The sequence below is a fragment of the Pituophis catenifer genome, unplaced genomic scaffold (assembly GCF_029215685.1).
Source record: "Pituophis catenifer annectens isolate HBS135680 unplaced genomic scaffold, rPitCat1.0.hap2 SCAF_3, whole genome shotgun sequence".
NCBI lineage: Eukaryota > Metazoa > Chordata > Lepidosauria > Squamata > Colubridae > Pituophis > Pituophis catenifer.
The window spans coordinates 109,278,208-109,295,203 of NW_027256883.1; the positions used below are offsets into that span (position 1 = coordinate 109,278,208).

General features: G+C 37.8%; 2 protein-coding genes across 6 annotated transcripts in view; both read left to right on the plus strand.

Moving 5' to 3' along the window:
- The window catches only part of RABGAP1L (RAB GTPase activating protein 1 like), a 206,876-nt gene that overhangs the window by 51,468 nt on the left and 138,412 nt on the right, over window positions 1-16,996 (plus strand). The window lies entirely within an intron of this gene.
- Window positions 11,793-12,878, plus strand: GPR52 (G protein-coupled receptor 52). Its single transcript, XM_070939222.1, has one exon. It carries the CDS (start codon window positions 11,793-11,795, stop codon window positions 12,876-12,878), a length of 1,086 nt encoding a protein of 361 aa, XP_070795323.1.

A 16,996-nucleotide genomic window follows, 5' to 3' on the forward strand; every position in this document is an offset into this window, starting at 1 on the left:
TATCTTGACAATAAATTGAGAGGTAATGCAATATCTGGTCTGGTCCAATTAGATATATAAAGGAGTGAGCCTATAACTGATCTGTAAAATGTATTATCTTTAAATTCAGGGGAAGACTCATCAGTGTTTCTAAGGAAATCAGTTTGCATAGGAGTGTCACAGGTTTTGGCATTGTTTAAATTACATTTGTTTAGAAGTTCAATGATCTTATCTTTCTGAGTAAGTTTGAATCCCCTTCTAGTTTTGTTAATTTGTACACCAAGGTATTTATTCACTTTACCTAGAGATTTCAACGAGAAATGTTCGTTTAACTTATTTACAAAGATTTCTCTGCTCTCTTTGTGTTTTCCTATATATAAAATATCATCCACATAAATTAATACAAATTCAATGTGATCATCACTCTTTTTTACAAAGAAACAGTTATCAGCAGTGGTAGCGTTGAAATCCATGGTCTTTAGTACTTTTACCAAGCAATCGTACCATCTCTTGCCAGATTGCTTTAATCCGTATAGACTCTTGTTTAATAACCAAATTTCATTCTTATTAGTGTATTGACTATGTGGTGCTCTTACATATATTTCCTTATCTAGTTTTGCGTGTAAATACGCAGTCTGTATGTCATATTGAAATACGTCCAGATTGAGTGCAGATGCTACTACTAGAGCAGTTTTAACACTCTCTGTCCTCACCGTGGGGGAGTATGTGTCCGTATAATCTTCTGGATATTTTTGTGCATAACCTTGTGCAACTAGTCTAGCCTTGTATAAAGTATTGCCTCCTTCTAGGTTCTTAATTTTATAAATCCACCTGGTACCTATAATTGTTTTATCCTTAGGTGCGATCGCAGGAGTGAATACATTTAATCCTTGCAAACTTTCCATCTCTTTTTTCATAGCTAGTTCCCATTTTTCTCTTTCTTCACGAGGGAGTTTTAATACTTCCTCATATGTATTAGGTGTTATTTGTTCTCCATTCATATGCATTATGTAATCTTTGTATTTACTTGGTATTTGATTTCTATTGTTTCTAATAGCTCTTTCAGGTTTGCTATGGTTGTCGTGCAAATATCTAGCTTCCTTTTTTGTTAATGTGTCTGTCTTTATTTTATGCTGACTATTTGTCCAAGTTTTGGTTTTGTTCTTATTTTTGTTAATGTTTTGATTTTCTATTGTCCCTTCCTCGCAAGATATCGCATCTTTGCATTTATTTGGAAATATTTCATTAAGGTGCAGTTTAGACCAATTGGCCTGCTCATGAAACACAGCTGTTCTGGAGACTATAAATTTGTTATTATTATCAATGAATCTGTACCCTTTGGTTCCAGTTTCATATCCCATAAATCTTAATCTTCTGGATACGTTTTCTCCCTTTCTCCTCAACTGCTTAGGTATGTGCACATCTGCAGTGACTCCAAATATGTGCATGTGTGCTAATTTAGGTTTCCTATTGTACATCACCTCATACGGTGTCTTATTCACAATACTGGACCAGGTTCTATTTTGAGTGTAATTTGAATAATGTAGGGCTTCTGACCAGAATTGTTTGCCTAAACCAGCATCCTCTAATGTGCATCTAATCATGGTTTGTAGTGTGGAATTCTTTCTCTCTGCAATCCCGTTTTGAAACGCAGAAAATGGATTGGACGTGAAATGTAGCATTCCCCTATCCTTTAACCATTGGGAGAATTCTTTAGACATGAATTCACATCCCCTATCTGTCATAATTTGTTTTATTCTGATATTATGTTGTGTTTCTATGCGTTTGTAGAATTCCTTAAATTTCTGAAAGGTTTCATCCTTGTGCTTTAATGTGTAAACAAAACCATAGCGACTATAATCATCCACTATTGTTAGAAAGTAACGTTTTCTATAGGTAATTGATGGAGTTAATGGACCAACTAAATCCATATGTACTAAGTCAAAAATATTGTTAGTTGATCTGTTAGATTTTTTTGGTCTGGGACTGGTTTTTAGTTTGGTGGATTTACATACTGAGCATTCCAAATAATTTTCACAATTTTTTATTTTGACACCTTCTGCGTGTTCAGTCATTTTTTGAACTACAGGAAAGCTTGCATGTCCTAACTTCCTATGTAAGATGTGAGCACACTCATCATGAATTGGTTTACCTATTTTTGGTTTCTTCTCATTGTGTGTATTTTTGTGATCATGAGATATTTTACATTCATCATTGTCACTGTTACTAACATTTTCATCATCTGCTTCAATACAATCTTCCATATTTGAATCAATGTTATGTAACCATCTTTCTTTCGTTATCAGATAGGGTAGACCTCCTTTTATCATCACAGTGCCTATATTTGTTTTGTCCTTCTCTAAAGTTGCTTTCCCCTTTGAGAAAACTATATTGATGTCAGAATCTCTGCTTAGTTTTATAGCACTTAGTATGTTATGAGGTATTTCTGGGATTAATAATACCCCCTCTATTTTACCTAAACCAGGCAAGGTCACATTTCCTCTGCCTAATACTTGAACCTTTTCTTGATTAGCTACCTTTATCACAAACTTATCTTCTGTAAATGAAGATAATATACTTTTGTTGTTAGTGGTGTGATTGGTTGCACCAGAATCAATAAGCCAATTATTGTTCTCATTTTGTTGTGTTTTGGTGTTTTCTTGTTTGTTTAGTCCATTTAGTGACCCAGATTTTCTCTCTTTTGAATTTTCTCTACCCCCTCTACTTTCTCTGTAATTTGGTGGGCTTCTATATTTGTGTCTATCTGTGGAAGACTGTCTATAATTGTATTTGCTCCTATATTCTGGCCTATGTCTCTCCCTTGAGACTTTGGGACAGTCTCTTCTACTGTGTTCCCTGGACCCACAATTGTGGCATCTAAAGGCTTCATTATATTTTTCTTGGAAAGCTACTTTCCTAAAAGATTTGTGTTCTGTTTGATTACTGGAACGATTTTTTCTTGAATTGTCTTCTGCTATCAATTTGTTAGATAGACTTTCTATGGTTAAATATCCTAAATTAATAGTATCTAAGTGTGACATAAAGCTATCCCATGATGGATCAAGTGAATTGATAATAACACTTTTCATTGTTTGATCTGAAATCACTTCCCCCCTCAATTGCAGCTCAGCTCTTATTTTGTTTAGAGATATCAAATGCTCACTTATAGAAACCCCTGGTTTCACTCTAGAAGAAAAGAAATCCTTAGACATTCTTGTAGTTGTAGCTACGCTATCGCTGTGAAATAGATTAAACATGCATTGAATTATTTCTGACACAGTTAGGTTTGATTTGATGCTATGATACATTGCAGGAGATACGCTAGATATTATTATGAAAAATGCTCTATGATGTAAACAATCTATTTTTAAAGTCCAAGGTCTTCTTGGAGGACTAGTTATAAAGAATAGTAAATTTTCTTTCATAAAGACAACCTGAAGCTGTTGATACCACTCTTGTAAATTAATGCCATCAATTCTAAGTTTTGGGAAGTCACTGGGTAAGTTCCCCACATTATTTTGTCCATTACTTACAACCTGAGGCAGTCCGTGGTCTCGCAAGTGCAGGAAATTACAGAACGGCATGGGGATGCTCGCAACGAGTCTGCGCGGTTCTCTGGCCAGTTCAAGTCTTTCGGGGCCGTCTACGTAGCTTTGCACATGCGCGTTGCTCATTTCTTCCTTGGCGTCGTCGTGGAAGGTTCTCTCCATTTCAGCTCTCTCGTTCCGCTCCTCTTCAGATGAGTCGGTCTCTGGTTCGGTTTTAGGGGTTCTGGTGGTGGCGACAGCTCTTCTCTTTCTTTCGTGTGCGTTGGCACTTGATCCGGTCTGCGGTGTAGGACGGAATCGGCATGGCTCTCTGGGCTCAGGTGTCGTCGCCTTCGAAGTCAGGATGGGATCGTGCAGGTCTCGAGTTGTCGGTTTGATCTCTTGCTTCTTCGTTGGTGCCTTGGAAATTTTCAATCTTGGCCCAAAAGCAGCAAAAAGCGTTTTCATTGCTGACTTTACTTGAGACTTTGTTAAATCGTCTTCACTTTCTGATTCTGGTTCTTCTGAAGAGTTTGAGTCTTCTTTTTCACTTTCGTCGTCTGATAGCGTTTTTCGCGCCAGAAATTTTGAACTGAGCGTTTTGATTGGCTCTGCTCCATTCTCTTTTGAAGTTCGTTGAAACCAAGATGGCTGCCATTCAAAATATATGTCATTCAAAATATATGAATGATGTTCCAGATAGAGGTAGCCACCACGGAGAAAGCCCTTCTTCTGGGTCCCACTAGGTGTATCTCTCTCGGGGATGGGACCTGCAGCATTCCCTGCCTCCCCGCTCTAATGAGTCAGGTAGATGTGACCGGCAGGAGATGTTCCCTCAGATAACCTGATCCCAACCCATGAAGGGCTTTAAAGGTGACAACCAGCACCTTAAATTACACCCGGAAGCAAATTGGCAGCCAATGCAGCTCCCGCAGGAGAGGCACGCATAGCCATATCAGTGGGCATGCGAGTTCAGCTCTGTCATGTGCACGCCGGTCAGCTGATTTTCAGGCCTTCTGGGCCCCCTAGAAATAGGGAAACAGTCTGTTTCTTGCCTCCGGAGGGTCTCAGGGGTAGTGGGGAAGGCCCGTTCTTTTCTGTCCCCAGGCTGCAGAGCCTTTCTAGTAGTCTGGGGAGGGTGAAAATGGCCTCCCCTACCCCCCCGGAGGCCGGAAACTGCCCGTTTGCCAACTTCCAGTGGGCACATAGAATTATGGGTGTAGGCACATGCGCGCGACACCCCCCCGTCCCCCCTGTTCCTGGCACACGATGACAGAAAAGTTAGCCATCACTGGACTAAGGCATGAGTGACTGTGAGTAGCAATTGCTGGTCCAGGAAAGGGTGTAACTGGCACACAATTCGCAGTTGCATGAAGGCCCTCCTGGCCGCGACTGTCACCTGCTCTTCGAGTAGGAGTCGTGAGTCCAGGAGAACCAGGGGTGAAATGCTTCTGGTTCGGACTGGATCACCCAATCAGTTAGCGATGGCGGCAGGTGGTTTGGAGAACCGGTAGCAAAAATCTCTCCCCCCCCCCATGCCCAGCTGAGCCACGTGATCATCAGAGGCTGTTTTTTTTTCTTTTAAAAGCATTTTTTTCTACAACCTCTTCGGCTGAAGAGGTAGAGAAAATGCTTTTAAAAGTAAAAAAAAAAAGTTAGCTACGCCCACCTAGTCACATTCCCCCCCATCAAGCCACACCCACAGATTCGGTAGCAACAAATTTTACATTTCACCACTGTGGAGAACCCCCAGAAATGTGCTCCAGATTTGATCCCGTGCCTCTAATGCTCTCCATTGTGGAACAGACAATGAAGATCAACTTGAAAATCTAGCTAATCATCTTTATGTATTGACTGAATCAACATAGGATTTATTCCCACCCCCCTTGTAAGATTAGAAGATAATATTCTTCTAGACCAGAGGTCCCCAACCTCTGGGCTGCAGCCCACTAATAGGCTGTGATCTGTTTGCCACTGGGTGTGGAAATGCCGGGTGAGCACACACGCATATTCTCACTTGCACAAGCAGCAGGTGAGCCCATGCACGTTTACTCCTTTTGCATGAGTGGTGGGCTCACATTGCACGTCGCTTACGCAAATGGATCTGTATGCATATACACACTTGCTGGCCACGTGCAAGAGGAACTATCCCTCTCCCCTCGCCAGTCTGCAAAGGCAGAAAGGTTGGGGAACTCTGTTCTAGACAAATTGTACAGGTAATTCTTGACCTATACCAGCTGTTTAATGATCATTAGAAGTTACAACACATTTCACATAAAACAATTATTTATGACCCGTCCTTGAAATTACAACTTGCACTCCATCACATGACTGCTTTTATATCTGGTTGGAGCATGTGACTGAGATGTGAGTTTTTTTACGGGTTTCTGTCATAAAAACCAATCATAAAATTGAGTGCAGTCACGTGGTGCCTCAAATTATAACTGCAATGACTTCTGACCAAAATTCTGGACTGCATTGTGGTTGTAAATCGAGGACAATATATTTTTATGCCTTTTTGCAGGAGACTTTCCTCCCTTAGGATATGAACAAGTGAAAAGAATTCTGACACAACATGTTCTGGAAATGGAAATCAACAAGACTAGCCTCTCCTACCTAGAAGCATTTTTTCTGGTCTTATATTTTCAGACTGGCAAGATACCATTTTCAAAAAATGAAAATAAATAATTGCCCACTGAGATATATTTTAACTTATATCTTTGGTACAGCAGTTGTGCAATGAAAGCTTCATCAGATGTGTTGTGGCTCCGTTGCCTGAGTCTGGGCTATTGACAGATGCAGACTCTGAGAGTGAGGGAGAGGAGTTGGCAAAGCCTCCCTCTCCAGGACCCTCCTCTCTGACAATGCCTCCGGAGGACACCGAAGGCCAAGAGATAGGCCCAGAGCCAAGCACGTCCCCGCAGCCACAGATGGACAGCGACGAAGGAGAAAAGTGCTGGCTGGATCCTCGACAGTGGCGCAGGGAGAAGCATGCGCAGCAGAGGGGAAGGCGTGCCAGAGATTAGCTGAGTCACTGGATTACACCCCACAGAGAATAAATGTGGGTGTGGTGGCCGGTTCAGTTTGTGACAAGCAAAAACTAGAAATAATCCATGATCTCTGCGTTACTGGACTTCTGCCTGCCTTGTCGGACTGCATTTGGACTAATCCTTGTATTGCTGAAACTTTGCCTGCTTTATCGGAATGCTTGCAGTCTAATCTTTGTTTTGTGTGAGTAAAGTCTGAATTGGCAGCTAGCCACTGGGTTGCTGCCAGCTTTATCTTCAAAGACTTTGTCGTGTGGCTTATTAACTCTGGGCCGTCTGTACGGGTGCGTGTGTGGGACGGGGACAGAACAAGATGCATGGAATATTGTCCTGTGGAATATATGAACATTCCTTTTCTTTACGGTGGAACATCAAGGCGGGTAATGTGGTGCACATAATGCGGGCATAGTAATGTAGTCCAGCCTATGCGTTAATCAATTTTTGAATCTTTAAAGTGCCAGAAAGCTTTGTTGTAGCTGAATTGTACAATAACACCCCCTATATTACATATAATAAGTAATACGGCATCAATCTAGACAATATGCTCCTTTACAAGTCTCTCTAAATGCTCAAATTGATACCATCAAATGATCGTAAGGTGTAAGATGGTTCATGCCTTAAAATACTTCTTTGTTACAAGGAATTCACCAATTTAGAATTTCTTTTTACTGTACCCTAACTAAATACAACCCCCCCATAAGAATACGCAACGTTATAAAAGAAAAAAGGAACAAAAACCTACAACCTATGTATGCATGTATTCAGATACATGCATACATACATAAATTTGTATAATAAACCCTTTAATGAAAGGAGGCCATAATTTGTTACAATAATCCATAGCTTATCTATATCTATATATGAGCCATGGTGGCGCAGTGATTAGAATGCAGTGTTGCAGGCTACTTCCGCTGCCTGCCGGCTGCCTGCAGTTTGACAGTTCAGGTCTCACCAGGCTCAAGGTTGACTCAGCCTTCCATCCTTCCGAGGTCGGTAAAATGAGGACCCAGATTATTGAGGGCAATATGCTGACTCTGTAAACTGGTTAGAGATGGTTATAAAGCACTGAAGAGGTATATAAGCCTAAGTGCTATTGCTATATTGATCAATTCTGCAGACCATTAACTAATTGGAACTGCATGTTTTTCTTTCTAATGCTGAGTGACATATCTGAACTGTAAGTAAATATCTACTTTGTTTATCCAGATGCCAATTCCCATGAGATAGGATAAACTTTAAAATAGTATAAACATCTGAATATATCAAATCTCAAAGTTGAGTTAGTGCAGGTAGTACAGGTAACATCTTTCCTAAATGGAACAGTTGTTGGACACTGTAGAAAAATGTTTAAATAAATTATTAATTGCACTGCTTCTTCAACATAAATATTTACACAGGCCTTTTTTATATAAATGCAGTGATGTCATTACTTGTTGAAAAAGATGTAATCTTTAATCTGCCTGTTCTCTAGGGTTATGTGTAGTGAGGATTTCTAAAGGGTACAAAAGGCATTTTTCATTTCTGGCATCAAGTTTAATTAAATATATGTTGCTAAATAACTTTCATTCCAGAGTTGTAGTTGAATTATATTAATCAGTAATACCGTTGTCTATCAAAATACCCTGAAATATTAACAAGTGTCAAATATATATGGTGGGATTATGTTTTCAGCCTATAGACCCTAAACATTAAATATTATTTGAGGATGCTAGCTCAAGGGGAAAAACATAAAATCAAGTTTTATGCTTTGTTAACTGAATTCCTTTGAAACTTACTGACCATAAAATAAAGCTACAAATTTCATAAATTAAACTAGGTTAAAATAAAACAAATCTTAAAATTAAACTTATAAAAAGTGATAAAAAGATAGATAACTGAGGATATACTGTTTTCAAGCAAAACGAATAAACTTTGGAATGCCTAGGGGAAAAACACTATATAACACATTTTCCAGACCACAAGAGTGTTCCTTTAAGCAGGGTATATTCCTGGAAAGTCTGGTCTAGACCAAAGGATTTTCTTTAAATATTGTAGGTGAAGTTTTTGTCTAAGGTCGAGGGAAAAGAGGCTGAGGATGATGAAAGTGGTAACAAAGTATGTGACACAAAACCATACAATATATAGACTTACAGGTATGTTTCAAGGTGTCAATAGTCACCTGCATAGCATATGACCTGTCCCTATTGTTTCTGCCCGCCCCATCAGATCTATTGGGGAGGACATGCTCTGGGTCCCTTCAATCCAACAAAACCACCTTGTTGGATCTAGAAGTCATGCCTTCATTATGGCAGCACCTGCCCTGTGGAATAGCATTCTCCCCTGGAGATGCAGATGATCCTAGCCATGTTAACCTTTGATAAGGCTCTAAAGACCTGCTTTTTCCCAGGTATTTGGGCCAGATGGTTAGGTGAGCTGTTGACGTGTTTTTCCGGTTTGAGACATATTGTATACCTTAGATGTCAGGGACCATGTTGTTTTAATCCTGGTTTGTTGTTGGGAGTCACTGTTGTAAGATGGTTAGCCTTAATAATTGTTTAAAAATAGAAATAAAATAAATGTAGTATTTGGAACACAGCAATTCACTCATATTTAGCCTATTTATAAAATGCTAAGTATTCCAGTAGAAGATGTTAGCAACCCAATAATGGCAAACAATACAGTTATTTAACATCAGAGCATTTTCTTTCAAGAAAACAAACAAATCCTGCATTTGGTATAATTTTAGGATCTTTAATGATGGAATTACTAGGCTATTACACTAATAGCAATTTTATAGTGCTATTAAGATTCTGTAGATTTGGGTAACATATAGTAATCTAAGTTTGCAATGTAGCATGCGTTGAGAATTTGATTATTATCATTATTTACCATGTGCATTCATGGAAATAAATGAATGGGTGTTTTTATAGAACATTTTACATGTTTGCCTTCATTATAGTTGTTATAATGACCCAAATTTGAAATGCCAGTTGACTACAGGAATTTTTTATTACCCTTTTTGTGAGTTTAATAATTAATAGACAATTCTTGTCAGTAAGAATTAAATTACTTTGACTTGCTAACTGGTGCTGTTCCTGTATAGTTCAGTAAAAATGGTTTTGGTGATGGAGCATTGTAGTGTTACCCCAATGAATATTTTATGGTTTGTTAATTGGAAGAACGTAGCTGACAAAAACGCCTCTGTTCCTACAGTTTGTAATATATTAATTTGGGTGGTCATTTTCATTATCTTCCCTTGTCATCCTTATTCATGGATTGGATTGCTGTGGAAGGGTATAAGCTAGCATTGTGCCTGGCAACTGTTACCTAGTGACAGCTTCAGCTGTAATAGCCATTGGCTGTGCTTTTGACTGGGACTGAAGGACCGAGTCACCTTCCTAATGGTGAGTTTTTCTGCATCAGCTAAGGATGAAGAGGAGGGGCAGACTTAGGGTGAAAACTGTAATATCATAAGGAAGCATGTAAGGAATAGAAAGAGCACTCTTTCAGCAAACAGGATAGCATCTGTACCTCATTTTGAGACAAAAGCTAGTGTATTACCAAATACACTTTCTTGTTGCTTCGGGAAGAGAATGCAATCAGTATTAATTTTATAGTAGTTTGGACTGCTTACGGAAGCCTATCACAGGCAACATGTTATGGATGGCATTAAAAACAAGGATTTTCAGCACTTCGTGGTGATAAGGAACATGAGGCGTGAAACTTAGAAAAGGATGTCTTCTATTCCATTGCTGCAGCAGGAGCAGAGAAAATACTTACTCTCCCTCTCATGAAAGGAATTCCACACCGTGGACTATTAAATAGCACAAGTGTGATTCCAGGATTTTAAAAAGGAAAAGGAAAAAAAAAAGCCCTTCACCTGAGCTTTAATATAAAATTGAAGTTACTTTGGATTTTTATTTTCTTAAGACTGGATGATTTGCTTTTCTTTGGATCTTTAATTAAAAATGCATTTGATTTGTATAGAGATAGGTTAGAAAGTAAGACTGCTGCATGTATCGAATGCCTGCTTATTAGTGAGTATTGAAAGAACTTTTGTAACCCATGGATGTGTCATTATTGCAAATGTAATGAATATGTTAATGTTTTGCCACATCATACAAGCCTTTTGGAAGCAGATGGTTATTTAATTACTAAAGAAAATACATACACAGCAACTGAGAAAATGAATCCAGAAAATAAATGGAATAATACTGTACCATGACAGCTTTTCTTGTTAAATCAACATTTCATTAGCTTCTCAGAAAAATGCAGATGAGAGTTAATGATAGCATTGTATTGAGCATATGAAAAAAAAATATGGAGATTGCTATAGAGGTGAAAAGTGACTGGGACAGAGCTATGAACTTCACTATAATAATCCTATGTTGTTGCAATTGTAGCCTTATTTCAGAAGTCAAGGATTTCACTTTGTTTTTCCTGACATTAAATGCAAGACAGTTTTGTGTTCTGTGAGAAGCTTGGATTATCTTGCTGACATTTTCACATTAAGGTCAGCAGCGTGTTTCAAACTGAATTGGCTGTTGAAACTCTAACACTATGCCAGTGTGTGCCTTTTCTTTATTGTATTTTATCTTCTTAACTAAACGGAGAAGATCTAATTCATCAAAGGGATGACAGGAGTCTCCATATATCAGTTATTACTTAACTGTATTTCTTAACACATTACCAAAGACTAATGAAGCTAGTTTGCATTCATGTACTCAGAACAATATCCATACAAATGCAGGTTAAGATGATACAAGGAACATTATGATCTGAAAACCAAAAGATATGATATACCAGAATAAACATTTTACTGGATTTCTTAGTCATATTGTTCTTAAACCTACTGTTACTGTTATTTGGTTTCAAAAATGATATATGGAGCATTTTTTACCATGGCTTCCTTTTTTTAAATGCCTCCCTTCCCCAGGAAAATGTACTTCTAGAATTTTTAACTGCAACATTGTGTATTTCTTTTCTTCCCACCCTGCTATTTTTGTATTTCTGCCTTTCAAAAATGTAGTTTGAATGATTGGCTTTGTTTAAAAGTGCCTTGGGCTTTGCTGAGAAAGGAAGGAGTACAGGAAGAAGCTGGATAGTGGCCTTTCTGCCTGCTTTCTAGATTTCAGTGCTGACTATTCAGAAGCAATGTTAATATTTACATGGAGAAACTGAGGCACAGAAACAAATTAGCAGGTGAACAATGGATCGCTAGTAACTGGAATTCTGACTATATTGTCAAATATTACAAACTATGAACCAGTTCACATGGACTGAATGGAAGAATCTGAATATGAATGATAGTAATGAGAATGTATCTGAGCATCTATCCTGCCCTTTTGGATTTGGACATTATAATGCCATTGACATTTGCATCCTTGAGACTATTGTTATTATCTTACTAACAGTTTTAATTATTACTGGTAACTTAACAGTAATTTTTGTCATCCACTGTGCTCCACTTTTGCATCATTATACCACCAGCTACTTTATTCAGACTATGGCATATGCTGATCTTTTTGTTGGGATTAGTTGCTTAATTCCTACCTTGTCATTGCTTCACTATTCTGTAGGTGTTCATGAGTCCTTAACTTGTCAAATTTTTGTGTATGTCATCTCTGTACTGAAAAGTGTTTCTATGGCCTGCCTTGCTTTCATTAGTGTGGATCGCTACCTTGCAATCACAAAACCACTCTCCTATAACCAGTTGGTCACCCCCTGTCGATTGAGGATCTGCATTATTTTGATTTGGCTGTACTCAGGACTTATCTTCCTGCCTTCCTATTTTGGTTGGGGAAAGCCAGGTTATCATGGAGACATTTTTGAATGGTGTGCAGCTTCTTGGCTCACCAACGCCTATTTTACTGGATTTATTGTGTGCTTACTCTATGCTCCAGCTGCCTTTATAATCTGTTTTACATATTTCCACATATTCAAAATTTGCCGGCAGCACACCAAAGAGATAAATGACAGGAGAGCTCGGTTTCCTAGTCATGAAGTAGATACTGCTGCAGAAACTGGACATAGCCCAGATAGCCGCTATGCTATGGTTTTATTTCGTATAACCAGTGTGTTTTATGTGCTCTGGCTGCCCTACATTATATATTTCATGCTAGAAAGCACTAAGGTGCTGGAAAATCCAGCACTCTCTTTTCTAACAACCTGGCTTGCTATTAGCAATAGTTTTTGTAACTGTGTAATATATAGTCTGTCAAATAGTGTTTTTAGGTTGGGACTTTGGAGATTGTCAGAGACAATATGCTCAGTTTGTATATGTAAAAAAGACAGCGTGCTTCAAGAGCCTGTTCCTAGAAAACGGGCTAACTCTTGTTCTATGTAAGGGAGGGGGGGAGAATAGGCAATCATGCACAATCCGATATATAGGCTTTATAATATCTGTATGTTGCCAGCATAAAATTTGAAGAAGTAATATTAATTGTAAACACGAATTATATTTTGCAAGAGTAAGAAAACATTGCTGGAAAGATGATGAGTGGGGTACTAGTAAATGCAAGCAAAGCTTCCAGCAGACTGAACTTAAACCCAGGCCATCTTTAATAACAAAATTTTCACTTACAAATATGTAAACAAAACCTGTGGTAGTAATATAAGTACTGTATGTTATTTTAAAATGCTTATTTGTGGAGGAATACATTTTTTCTCCTAATGTAATATATAAAGACGAACTAATTTTCTTTTGTCCTTTTGGAGTCTGTGACCCAATTGTTCGGGCACCTTTTTGCTGTTCAGTGCAGAGCATGCATTTAGCATGTATATGAAACGGTTTTAAAATGTACATTTTGTATTCTGTATCGTGGTTTTCCTAAACTATTATTAAATCATTGTTTAACACTGGAATGAATAATTTTTCAATTGACTGTAAAGACCTTTTTTTTCCTGAAAAAATCCTAGTCAGGTTCTAAAGGCATTAATGCCAAATGCAAGTCAAAGTCTTAGTACTTTGCTATGTAATAGTATGCAAATTCTGAAATTCAGAGAAAAGGCATTTTTATCTAGATTTCTGTAATTAATGTAAGGATATTAAAAATGTTGGGACAGGAACCAACTAAAATATAGCAATGTCTTTTGATTTCTGTAGAACAATTGAGAACACATAATCTCATTTAATTTCACTAAAACCAGTGTGACTTGTATAGCTTCATTTTGTATAGGGTTTGCTCCAAAAATATTAGTAAACCATATTAAAAATCTTAGCTGAAGTTGTTATTGAGTTTTTACATGTGGCCCACGTTTTTAATATCAGCATTGTAATTTATTATTTCATGACAGTCCATCCTGTGAAAATCTTTTTGTAACTTTTGCAGTAAAGATGTTGTGCTAATAGTAAAAGAAAAACGAAGTTGCTTTCTTAAATTATACAAGTTTCAGAACTCAATATTTCAGAGAAACCTAGACCAAAGGCCAAAGTCTAATATGTACTGAATAAAGCTCTGCATTTTGTTAATTTTCAATAATTTTACAGGATATTTAAAATGAAAATGCATCAATGAATGTGAAATTATATGTCTGAAAGAAATTGGGAGACAGAATTTGTTCCTACAGGAGACAGCTCTCAATATCTTTTTGACAATGGTTTTCCTATTGCCAAAGGAGATTCATGGAGTGGAAATAATATTCATGGGTTTAAATTTACTTAAGATATTTGCTGTATTTAAACCTCAGAACTAAAAGATGGCAAGTGATGTTTTACTTTAGCTTATCTTTGTGATTTTTATGAGTTGAGAATTGTCTGGAGACTAATTAAGTTTTCACTCGGGTGCAATGGCTTCATGTTCAAGTTCCGATATGAAAATGTGATTCCTAGAATCTCCAGGTAGAATTAAGTAGAAACCCCCACCCTTATGTGAGATTAATGTGGAATATACTACAGTCAAATTATTAAAATTGTTAATTTGTTATAATATTATAATCTTAATAAAAAAGTAATGTTTTTCTTAACTTTTTAGTCTCTTCACATACAACCAAATGTTGGAAAAGAATTGTGTAGCGTTTTAGAACTCTTGTCAGTCTGAGTGCATATCAGCAGGATAACTTTCCCAAAGAGAAGAAAGCAGCATTAAATTTGACACTGTAGAGAGCCCAGCAGAAGGAGGATCAGGTTTGAAAATGGGTGAGTTCCAGCTGAAAGCAGTGGGGGAGAAAACCTCCAAAAAAACCCCTGGTTCATTCAGGGCAGCAGCTTGATATATGGCTAAGTGTCTTAAGCCCTCTCCAGTCACATGACCAAAGTGGAGCGGCTGTTGAAAGATTGGAAAGAATCCGTTAAGACATTCCCTGTAGGATTTCTCCCTAACACCATTTCTACATGATCCCCTTCTTGAGTTATTCATTGAAAAGAGGTGCTTGATCAAGTATCTTCAGCTGTTTGTGCCATCATTGCTTTAATATACATTTACTGGTCAGTTTTGTTTCTCTCTCTTTATTCTTTTCTAATCCAACAGAATGTTGGAAAGAAAAGCTCAGGACTTTGCTTTCAGCTGGATATATCTTTGAAAAGCACAGAACCAAATTTGGTCTGGTAGAGGAAGCCTGTAAATGAGATAGATCCAGCCAGGCGTTACAGAGAAAAATATTCCAGAGGAATAACCACCAATGTAGCCCTGCAAAGAAGGTGTTATGTTGCTTGCTATTTCACACAGCTGCAGCATAAGGGGAAGCAGAGATGCATCATGCATCCCCCATAGATTCAACAGGTTAATTCTTTATCCGAAGGAAAATACAGTAATTGTATCTTCTATGGCTATAGGTAGAAAAGAAAGAATTCTTGAAACCATGTTCTGCAGGCTTTGCTAATTTATTAACTCTAGAGCAGGAGTGTCAAACTTTCTTTTTTTATATATATATATACTTTATTGATTTTTTTTTTAAGACAAATAAAATATAATAGCAATTTTGTTTGACATTGGATTCGCAGTGTTTGTACATATATACATGAAAAAATATCTGGTGTCATTTATACTATACATTTCTAATTAATTTCTGCACCTTTAACTCCTTCCTTGATTCTATCATTTATCCATTCGTACCATCTTCCCCATATCATATCGTAATCTGAATTTTCATCATCACTTATCTCGTATGTTAATTTACTTATCTCTGCACACTCTAATATTTTGCTAATTATAAGGTCATCTGGTGGTAGGTCTTTCTTTTTCCAGTATTGAGCGTACGCCAGTCTGGCAGTTGTAGTTATGTGTATTAGGAGGTGGACCTTTTCCTTTCCATGCCCTTTCTTTACCATTCCCAGGAGAAACAAGCTCAAGGAGTGTCAAACTTTCATTGAGGGCCGCATTAGGCTTGTGTTTGACCTCTGGGGGCTGGAGTGGCTGTAGCCAGGGTGGGCATGGCCAACATGATGTCACTTGTGTTGGGCACCTGTGGTGGCCTGAGTGCTCTGCTAGTGAAAAGGGGGCCCCGAGTTCTGTTTTCGGCTGTGATGGCCTCCTGCAACCCTCTGCCAGTGAAAACGGAGCTTGGGAGGGACACACACAGCCCTTGTGAGCTCTATTTTTGCTGCCAGAGGCGCCATGGGCCAGTCCTTCACTATTTCCAGGGCGGCCCCGCGGGCCAGATCTAAGCACCCCTTGGGCCGGATCTGGCCCCCGGGGCCTTGAGTTTGACATCCCTGCTCTAGAGAATGATGGAAATTGTTAAACACTGCCAGGATAATTAGTAACTAATTGAACTTCTTCACTCTTAATGTTATTTTATGAAAATAGTGTTGCTCTATTCAAGAACATGATAACTAGCTTGTAGATAAACTTCATTTAAATAATTTATATTAACAAAATAGGTTAAAATGTGATATGTTCTATAGAATTATAAATATCTTTTCTATAAACTAGAACCTTTGTAATATCAGTTCTGTTCAGACAGATAAACACAGATTGCTAGTATAAGTCCTGAAGCATCTATAGAAGAAGCTTTAATAAAGTTTCTAGCTGCCAGTTTCTATTATTGATGCCTTCAGAATGAGAGGAAATAGGAGGAAAATAGCAACCTCCATTGTGTATCGATAGAGCATTTCTTCCAACTACCACTTGAGGCTACCAGAGAGAAAGAAATCAGCAGATCTTTATTGTGCTTCAATTCCATTATCTACTAAATTACTACCTGCTGAACTTTTAGCTGTTTTTTTCCCTCTCTTCTTTTTCTTTGCAATTACTAATCTGTAAGCCTGTGGGCAGGAATTACCTTCTTTCTGATCTTTGCAAGGTAGCCTAGGAACTCTTTGGGTTGAAGACTAGGATAGGATAAAAATGCTTTTGCTGTTATAAAAAAAAAGAAATATCTGCCTAGCATTCCCAATATTAATTTTTGGAATTTTTATTTAAAATATTGTGAGCAAATATTACCACTATTTCAGTTATCCTGTGGCTTGAATTATAGTCACAAGAAAGCAGGAAGTTTTATTAATTCTAGAAATGCTCTAAAATA